The sequence below is a fragment of the Mercenaria mercenaria genome, chromosome 6 (genome assembly GCF_021730395.1).
Source record: "Mercenaria mercenaria strain notata chromosome 6, MADL_Memer_1, whole genome shotgun sequence".
Lineage (NCBI taxonomy): Eukaryota > Metazoa > Mollusca > Bivalvia > Venerida > Veneridae > Mercenaria > Mercenaria mercenaria.
In genome coordinates this window covers 77081859-77092658 of record NC_069366.1, presented here as the reverse complement: position 1 = coordinate 77092658, position 10800 = coordinate 77081859, and the positions used below count along the sequence as shown (strand labels likewise).

The 10800-nt window shown below is 36.7% G+C and overlaps 1 protein-coding gene across 2 annotated transcripts in view; it reads right to left on the bottom strand.

Moving 5' to 3' along the window:
* Window positions 1–4841: 4841 nt before the first annotated feature.
* The window catches only part of LOC123549931 (geranylgeranyl transferase type-2 subunit alpha-like), a 28717-nt gene continuing 22758 nt past the window's right edge, over window positions 4842–10800 (bottom strand). Inside the window, exons 11-14 of one of the 2 annotated variants that reach the window (XR_008371451.1) lie at window positions 9383–9511; window positions 7280–7552; window positions 5362–6526; window positions 4842–5313 (exon numbers count right to left, since the gene is read on the bottom strand). Coding sequence is in view for 1 of the 2 variants with exons in the window: in XM_053546376.1 (XP_053402351.1) it covers window positions 6375–6526; window positions 7280–7552; window positions 9383–9511 (554 nt within the window). In the remaining variant the exon portion in view is untranslated. Of the gene's footprint in view, window positions 6527–7279; window positions 7553–9382; window positions 9512–10800 lie in introns of both variants that reach the window. The other variant, XM_053546376.1, reaches the window with a different exon arrangement.

Genomic DNA, 10800 nt, shown 5'->3' with positions numbered 1-10800 from the left:
TTTCAAATAACTTGGCATGAATGTGTACCACAGTAAGACGACGTGTCGCACGCAAGACCCAGGTCCGTAGCTCAAAGGTCAAGGTCACACTTAGACGTTAAAGGTCATTTTTCATGATAGTGCATTGATGGGCGTGTCCGGTCCATATCTTTGTCATTCATGCATGGATTTTAAAATAACTACGCATGAATGTGTGACACAGTAAGACGACGTGTCGTGCGCAAGACCCAGTTCCGTAGGTCAAAGGTCCTAAACTCTAACATCGGCCATAACTGTATATTCATTCAAAGTGCCATCGGGGGCATGTGTCATCCTATGGAGACAGCTCTTGTTATTGTTTGGTATACTATTATTGTCATACCAACATAATTATAGGCCACATGGGCAACTTTCCAGTTTGATGGTAGATGAAGACTCCGGGTACCCCTCCAAGCATCGTTTCAGCATTGGTGGGTACCCGGGTAGAACTATCCACCTTCCGTAAGCCAAGTGGATAGCTTCCTCCCATGGAAAATTCTACATCCCAAGGGAAGTTTCAAACCGCAGTGATAAGGGGCAAGTGATTCAAGGTCAGCAACCTTAACCACACCGCCACAAAGGCTCCTTAATATTTCGTATATTTTAAAGATGGTTGTAAGGTATGGAATCAAAATGTTAGAATAAACAGTAAAGATCTGATACTATTTATAGTCTGCTTGTGTTTCTCTGAAATGGTTTACTTGAAAAATTCCTTCCTCATGATTACAAAAATAAACTGTTTCAGAGTTGTTCACATTCCTCAGAGAGATCACGTGAACTTCTTTGCTCTGTTGTGGCATTTACGGAGCAATTCAGTTTGTTACATGATGAAGCAGTTGGGAAAAAAGCAGTATATTTGTTCACGGGAGTTGGATTTAAAAATCTTTCAACAGTATTTCCATTATTTAAAGACAGCCTCTTAGCCCCCAATCACTCCATTCTGTTCATTCACTTGTTCTTTGCATGTAAGTTGTAACTTCAAAAACACACCACCGTCGTCGGACAAGTCTTTCTAAATGCTCCTATGGACAATTGTCTATTCACGGTCATGTGCTCTACCTAGTGAGCCTACCAGGTAATAAAAATACCAGAAAAAAAAACAAGGTAGTAGATGCAAACTGACAGTCAGCAATTTTCATGTGATCGGGTATTCTCGTAAGTTATCTTATCATTGTCCATAACAGCAAGTTGCTTTTTAATCCGCCGCCACAAGTGGTGGGGGGTTATAGGAATGGTCTCCGTCTGTCCGTAACACTTTCGTGTCCGCTCCATATCTCCTAAACCCCCTGAAGGATTTTCATGAAACTTGGGTCAAATGATCACCTCATCAAGACGATTTGCAGAACCCATGCCGGCTCAAGGTCAAGGTCACAACTGAAGGTAGAAGGTTTGAGCCTTCCATTTTGTGTCCGCTCTGTATCTCCTAAACCCCTTGGAAGGAATTTTATAAAACTTGGGTCAGATGATCACCTCATCAAGACTATGTGCAGAACCCATGAGTCAGCCATACGGCTCAAGGTCAAGGTCACAACTCAAGGTCAAAGGTTTGAGCCTTCCATTTTGTGTCCGCTCTGTATCTCCTAAACCCCTTGAAGGAATTTTATAAAACTTGGGTCAAAGGATCACCTCGTCAAGACAATGTGCAGAACCCATGAGTCAGCCATGCCGGCTGAAGGTCAAGGTCACAGCTGAAGGTCAAAGGTTTGAGCTTCCATTTTGTGTCCGCTCTATATCTCCTAAACCCCTTGAAGGATTTTCATCAAACTTGGATCAAATGATCACCTCGTCAAGACGATGTGCAGAACCCATGTGTCAGCCATGCCGGCTCAAGATCAAGGTCACAACTCAAGGTCAAAGGTTTGAGCCCTCCATTTTGTGTCCGCTCTATATCTCCTAAACCCCTTGAAGGATTTTAATCAAACTTGGGTCAAATGATCACCTCATCAAGGCGATGTGCAAAACTCATGAGTCAGCCATGCCGGCTGAAGGTCAAGGTCAGAACTCGAGGTCAAAGGTTTTAGTCTTCCATTTCGTGTCCGGTCTTTTCCTAAACCCTCTTCAAGGAATATCATAAAACTTGGGTCAAATGCTCACCTTATCAAATTGATGTGCAGAACTTACGAGTCAGCCATGCTGCCACAAGGTCAAGGTCACAGCTTAGGGTCAAAGGTTTGAGCCTTCCATTTTGTGTCCACTCTGTATCTCCTAATCCCCTTAAAGGATTTTCATCAAACTCGTGTTAAATGATCATCTCATCAAGAGCTCATGAGTCAACCATGTCAACTCAAGGTCAAGGTCACAACTCAAGATCAAAGGTTTGAGCTCTGTATCTCCAAAACCCCTTGAAGGATTTTCATGAAACTTGGGTCAAATGATCACCTCATCAAGATGTTGTGCAGAATTCATGAGTCAGCCATATCAGTTCAAGGTCAAGGTCACAGCTAAAGGTCAAAGGTTTACCCTTTCACTCCATAACAGTGGCGGGTGATTTAGCTGTCTTTCAGACTGCCTTGTTAATTAGAGAATGCCAAAATCATATACATAGAATACGTAGTTGAATAGAAATGCTAATTGTCACTACCAGCCCATACCTTAACGTCACAGTACATCTCTGGCTAAATACAGCACTATATATATAATTAAAAAATGGTGGGGGGGGAAGCAAAAAAAAAAAACAATGCTGTATATGTGATGTATTACTGAACTGTCCTTTATCAGATAACATGAATAACATGTAAGCATGAATCTATTTTGCGACAAGAAGCATTAATTCACACAAAACCAAATCTGTTCCGAGAGAAACATTAGAGAATGAAAGAATCCTTCCCTGTTTGAAGGTGTGGATTGAAGTATCGGTCTTTAGGGTAACTAATTAGGTGGCAATGAGGCTCTGCTGTGTTAACCCAAAACAGTGACCTGAGAGCAGTATCTGCACCTTCAACTAGTGATGTGTTACTTTTCTGTGATGGTAAAATTTAACAACACGTGAATATTTATCTTTTATCAACATTTCAGGGCTTACACCTTCATCAAGATAAATACATAATAAAACAACGGATGTGACGTCATGAAGTTAACGTGACATTGAATATTGTTTCCTGTTACATTTTTGGTGATGTACATTTCATATCAATTAAGAGGTCCAACAATTTCAAGCAAATTTGTAGGTATTATATGGAATAATTTCATGTGTTAACTCTTAAACCATTTTTAAAGGCCCGCCCGCTTAGCTCAGTAGGTAAGAGCGTTGGTCTACGGACCGCTGGGTCGCGAGTTCGATCCTCGGACGGGGCGTATGTTCTCCGTGACTATTGTGTCTGAAATCATTAGTCCTCCACCTCTGATAATTCATGTGGGGAAGTTGGCAGTTACTTGCGGAGAACAGATTTGTACTGGTACAGAATCCAGGAACACTGGTTAGGTTAACTGCCCGCCGTTACATGACTGAAATACTGTTGAAAAACGGCGTCAAAACCCAAAACAAAACAAAAACCATTTTTAAATTACCTTAAAATAGAAAGCAATTATGCCATTTTCAGTCCCCTGCTAAGAGTGGAATGGTTTCCATCCGTCCAGAACATATAGTGTCCACTCTGTATCTCCTATACCCCTTGAAAGATTTTCATGAATCTTGGGTCAAATGATCACCTCATCTTAAGACTATGTGCAAAACTTATAAGTCAGTCATGTTGGCTCAAGGTCAAGGTAACAACTCGAGTTCATAAGTTTGGGCTTTCCATTTTGTGTCTGCTCTGTATCTCCTAAACCCATTAAAGGATTTTTATGCATCTTTGGTCAAATGATCACCTCATCAAGACAATGTGCAAAACTCTTGAGCCAGCCATATTGGTTCAAGTTCAAGGTTACAAGTCAAGGTCAAAGGTTTGAGCCTTCCATTTTGTGTCCACTCTGTATCTCTTAAACCTCTTGAAGGATTTTCATGAAACTTACATCAAATTATCATCTCATCAAGACGATATGCAGAACCCATGAGTCAGTCATTTTGGCTCAAGGTCAAGGTCACAACTTGAGGTCAATGTTTTGAGCCCTCCATTTTCTGTCCGCTCTGTACCTCTTGAACCCATTGAGGGATTTTCATAAAACTTCGGTCCAATGACTGCCTTATCAATATGACGAGTCGGCCACGTCGGCTCAAGGTCAAGGGTTTGAACTCCGCATCTCCTAAACCCCTTCAACGATTTTCATTAAACTTTGGTCAAATGATCACCGTATCAAGACAATGTACAGAACTCACGAGTTGGCCACGTTGGTTCAAGGTCACAACTCAACATAAAAGGTTTGAGCCTTCCATTTTGTGTCCACTCTGTATCTCCTAAGCCCCTTGAAGGATTTTCAAATTCATTTATTTCATCATACATGGACTATAAATTCAACCCTTTCACTATCCAAAACAGTGCCAGGGGATACAGCTATCAGACTGCCTTGTTATAAATGTACTTAGTGGATGACATTTATAGGCTGAATATTCACCAGTCTATATGTCGGGTGACTTTACACCATACCTTGAGTTTATCAAAAATGAAGAAGTCCTCTCACTCCTGTCACTGAATGCATATTTTTGTCTCAGTCAAGGGTCATTACTCTGGTCTGGCTGTGTGAAATCCGAAATAAAACACAAGGTGCATAACTTCACATACTGAATAGCAATCCTGAGATTCCATGACTCCAGGTCAAATACTTTTTGAGATATGGCAATTACAAATTCAGACATAGACAGGCATATGGACAAGGGTAAAATCCAAGTGCTCTCACACCCTTAAACATTTTGGGGGGCACAAAAAAGGAAATAAAACAAACAGAACTAGATAGTATACATTATTTATTCATAAAATTGTAAATTCTTTTTATTGCACATTATATAAATGCAGCAACTGCAAAACTCACAACATTCCACACTTTCATCAGCAGAACAATAGCTTGCAGTTCTATAACTCACATAGGCAATCAGCTCCAAGAGAAAGAACAGTAAACAACTGTGAAATTGTTAATACTTATGGATGGATTCAACGGTTGGGTCAGTTCATGAAATTTAATTCCAATGAATAAGAAAACTTTCTATTCATTTTATGCCCACAAAGTCATATCCCAAATAATTGTCTTTTGACCAAAACCACAGAAATTTGTGTGCATGTGGTTAAATCATTTCACAGTGTACTCTTATGCTTAATTGCATTTTTTCATCATAATTATAAGTTTCTTGATTTATATATATGAATACATTGAATGAGTTCAAATAAAAAATACACGTATGTATATACATGTACATCAAAATACCTCAAAAGAAGTATTTTGTTTACATCCAGGAAAAATGCAGTATGTGACATAACCCTAATGGAAGAATACAAGAAATTGGTTGAAAGAACCAATTCACAACTTTATCTTTTATGTTAATAATGCTTACTAAAACTTGCGCTGAGACTCTACATGTATATCAGTTTCCCAACAAACTTAAAAAAAAACATTTCTCAACAAGAGATTAAAGGCCAGCTAAAAAAACTGACATGATATTTACTATCAAAATTTTTACCTACTGATGACTTCATTTTCAAATTTGAAATCAATTTACTATATGACTATATGAAGTACAAGGAGAGCTAGCCTACTTAAGTCCCATACTGTTTTTATTTTATGTTAAAACAGATAAAAAGCTCTTCTTTCAATGTTGCACATGAACTTAATATACTGTCATAAAAGCCATAAAGGGAGGCAATTAAAAAGGATGGATTAATAATACTTTCTGTTATATCAACTATATATTCAACCTGAATACAAATATATAACAATTCAAAAATAGGAAATAGCAAAAAAAAAAAAAAAAAAAAAAAATCTTAACAAAACATGAGGCAACCACATTATAAGAATAAAAAATGTTAATTTTTCTTCCCACCACCATCACAAAATTGCCTCGACTCACAATATTTTATCACAAATATAAATGCAACATTATTTTTAGACTGTGTAGTATTAATTCTTTAAGTATATTATTCATTTCAGTGTTATTCTTTCAAATTAAGCTGAAGATGAATATTACAGTGCTGTTTATGGCTGAAAAAGTGGTGTTATTAATGTGCTGGAAGCAAAGTCTGACTTCATATAACACAATTATATATTTGAAATGGAAATGTATTAAATAAGAAATACTGTGTAAAGAAAAAATATTTCCCTACCCACCCAGCAGTGAACAGCATGTGTCACGGGAAGGGAAACAAAGATATTTTTAAAGTTGGCCTAACAAAAGCCATTATAACTGTCTAAATGCACCAGTAGTTGCCTTCCTTTCAACCTATCTATTCTAACAGCACCATACTATCCCATCTAACTTAGTTCTACCACACTCAGTACATATGTCCATCAACATTATGAAGTGTTCGTATCATCTTTTTAACTTCTTTATGTTCGAGGTTCTCTTCCACTGGGTTCCCAAATAAATACAGCTTGAGCAGTGGTGTGTGTGCAAGTGGCTTTAATGCATCTAAAGATGATATGCCTGTTGTTCTTGTTAAGGAAAATAATCCTAAAAACCAACCATACCTATTTTCAGAGATATAGAGGACATTGGTTTGTTTTAACTGAATATGGAATATATCTCACTAAGAAGTCAGGCAATTCCCATATATCATAAAATATGAAAATTGTGTCATGCCATGATGAGATATACCTATTCCATATTCACTCAAAATTAATAAATTTTCTTTTTATTTTATTCTTAGTTATGTTGAAATATGCATTTTGCAATCAATTTCAATCCCAGTGTAGGAAACAGATATGTGTAAACAAAAATGATGTCAGATGTCTTGAGATATTATAAAGAATAAGGCACAAAATAAAAGAATTTCCCTCATAATCAAACTCCGCTGGGTTAAAGTATAGATATCTGCAACATATGTAACTATATACTGATTGAAATTAATCAACATTACATTTCTGCTGGGTTTTAATTTGGGTTTTAATTATGACCATATAACTCAGGTCATATGTGGACTTGTCAGCTGTAATAATGTAGGAAGATCCAATGCGCCTGTCAGCAAATTATTCCAGGCATTGACCTTCTGTAAATTAGTTGGACAATTCCCTAACATGACAGAATTTATCATCCAAAACTGGGTGTCAGACCAACAGCTCCAATGAGTTAGTAGCAGGAATAGAGTTCTTACAAAACTAAGATTATTTAATAAATATTTACGAATATAACGAAGAAAATCAATCATTACCTGAAAATGTGATTCAAGAAAAAGGATACAATTGTCTTTAATTGATAGTTGTTTGAGGCAGGGCAAGAAAGACAACTCTTCAAGCTCTTTTATCTGGTTCCCATCTACATGGATATCTATGGCACACTGGAAACAGCTGAATCCTTTCAGGCTTTCAAGTCTATTATTAGATAACTCAACTTTTACAACCAAGGAGAATAACTCTGGATGGACAATACATGTTAAATTTTGATTAGGAAGGGACATCACTCTTGTTCCAAAATCAAGCTGTTCGATGTAATTTTCTATGGTAAATCTGCTTCCTGTAATATATAACAGAATTGATTCAAATTCTTCAAATATAGCTATCTAAACAATACAGAAAACTATGAAAGCATACAGGCCATATGAAACTACGAAGTCAGGCGCACATTAAACTATCTTGTGCACACTACATACCAATTTGTGCACTGGTCATTTACATATATGGCCCAGTAAGAGCACCTCTTCATCAAGGCATGGATTTGTAACTGTCTATATGTCTGTCTATATATATCAATGCAAATGCAGAGCTCCAGATAAGATTTTAGGTTAAAGGGTATTTTACCCCCTAGTTTTTTTTTCAAATGGTATTTTACTCCTACATATTTTTTCAAAAGGGTATTTTAGAATTCTAAATGGTTTTTCAGAATTCGAAATTATTTAAAAGGGTAATAATAATAACTGTTTGTTTGTATAATTTTCTGATATTCATGTGCTCCGCTGAAGTGCCTTTGTCGACCAATGCTGTTTTCCTGAATATTTTTTGAGCCTTCATTCAGATAGTTTTAACATTTTGTTTACTGCATACATTACATCTCTCTACATCTTAATTTAAGTTACTGACCACTGCGATATATCAACAGCCAGTGATACTTTGACTGTCAATGTTTGTTTTTTTCAGAAACACCCACATGTATGGTGCTTCTGCTTCTTCAACAGTTACCCATAATATATCATAGATCACGTGCTTAGCGATAGGCATTGTCCAAGTCATCTCTTGTCACACGCTTTAATATACTTGAAGAAGAAAATAACATTATGTTACGATATCGTTTGCGTTTGCTTTTATGAGACGCCATTTTTGTTTGTTGTACTCGATTACAAAAAGGATGTGCTTGATTTATGATAAAATTGGATTACGCACTTTACTCGAGTAAAATACGTATCCCGTTTTTTCAATGCGTATCAGTACGCGTAGGTTTGATTTTAAATGCGTTTTTTGTAAATTTCAAAACGTATTTACGCAAATACGCATCTTATCTGGAGCTCTGCAAATGCCTTTGGTTACATTCTGAAAAATTGTTTCTTGGTTATAAATGGTTCAGAAAATTTAATGCTCCCTTGGCCATACCTACATATTGAAAAACAGTTTAAACTTTGATATGTAAACTTGTCCTATTTCACCTATTCATTAAATGTTGACTGTGGACATTCTTAAAATTGAAACCCAAACTTCATTATAATTATAATTATATTCCATGCTTTTAATACACTGTTACAAACTTGTCATTTTTTGCTTGCAAAAACTTGAATTTGGGATGAAAGTTGCAAATATTAGCTAGCATACAATTTTACAATAACTATTGGTAATTCTTTAATTGCCATTACGTACAAACAAAATGCCACTTATAATAGTATCTAAAGAATTTCCATTTGATAATTACTGTATGTAGCGGTACATAAAAGTATTCTCACCTCAGTTGTATACTACAGACTGAAATACAGTTTTATTGCTAGAAAATCTGTCCAGTCAAAATCTTTTTGGCATAAAACAATTATAACTTGGGGCTTGATGAATTTTTTATTGACTACAAACTCTTTTAACTGCATGTACCAATTCTTCATTGTTTTTCTTTACAAATTGAAAGACAGAATTTGGTCAACAAAATTTTAAACTTAACTATATCATTTGTTTTAGAGTTATTAATCAATGTATTGTAATGACATGAATTCACCCAAACAAGTTTCAAAGTTTTCAGGAGTTGATGAAGTGTATGTCAAGGATTAATTAAATCTAATCTTGGAAAAACTACTTATATTGAAACAAAACTTGTGTAATAATATGTCACTCATCTATAAATAGCCAGTGATGAGAAATAGAAGTTCCTTACTAAGGTCTTCGTAGTAGTTCAGTCTGAAAGGATCTATGGTTTTCAGCTTTGTGATAAACTCTTCTATTTGGTCTCTATACTTTAATGGATCCAGAGCCTTCATTAATGACACAATGGTTAACAGCACCCCTGAAAATAGATCATATCATGCAATTATCAGAGAGAAGCTTACAGCTTGTGGTGAACAACTGTTTTACTCTGTTGGATTTAAAATCCCCCCCCCCCACACATTTCCAGATTTTAGAACTGGCGGAAGACCAAGATGCCCACCTAGGCATTATTTCAGGCATGGGCAGACACTTAGTAGAACCACTGACCTTCTGTAAGACAGCTGGATAGCCCTCGGGCCAATACCTCTCCCTGTATGCCAAAATCGCCTTAAGGCACACCAGCCCTGTATAACTAGATGCCCACAGGCAACATGTCGGGCCCGCCCTTTGACCCATGACTGTGACCTTGACCTTTGAGATAGAGTCAGTCTCACTGAGTTAAACATTCATGCAAAATATAAACAAGATTCCTCAATGCATATCAAAGTTATGGGCCGGATAAGATCTGACATGACCTTTGACCTCCAACTGAGACCTTGACATTTGAGATAGGAACCTGGGGTTTGTGCATGACACTCCGTCTCACTGCGGTTAATATTCATGCCAAATAAAGACAAGTTTAGATTGCTCCATGCATGTCAAAGTTACGGTCCGGACAAACAAATCCGGATGGATGGATGGACGAACACAGGCACATACACAGAACAGCCATTTGGATAACTATGTCTTCGCATCTGCAAGCGGGCTCAACAATAAAATTATAACCTCAAATTAAATCCCAGAAACCTACTGCTATTGAATCCTTTACAAGCCTCCTTTAAGGTGAAGTAGAAAAACTGAATTTATTTAAGCACAGCTTTTTCTCATATTTAAATAAATGAATACAACATTTAGAATGAAAGAAAATTTGATCTCAAAAGATAGAATTTACCTTAAAAGCAAAATCATCTAAAACATATTGCTTATTTTGTCAGAGTTTTCTAAATTTAAATGATGCTGGAAGACTCTAACAGCAGCCAGAAGAAGACACCTGAATGAACCACTGAACTTGGTAGTTTCTTCAACCCTTACCCTGCTAAATTTCTACAATGAACTTGTCCATCTATCTATTTTGACAGTACCATTGACTGTTACTATTATTATTATTATTATACCAGATTTATACAGCGCCCTTTTCATGATCAATTTCACGTTCAAAGGCACTTTACATAGTTCAAATGCAGCCACACAGGGCCCATAATTCATCCTCTACTAGTACAGACACAGAGCGATCTAACCAGAGGGACAGAGTGAGACAAAACCCCCACGACAGAGAGATCAGAAATCAGATACAAACTTGTCTGGCTAACTTAGCCTAGCTCATTGCGA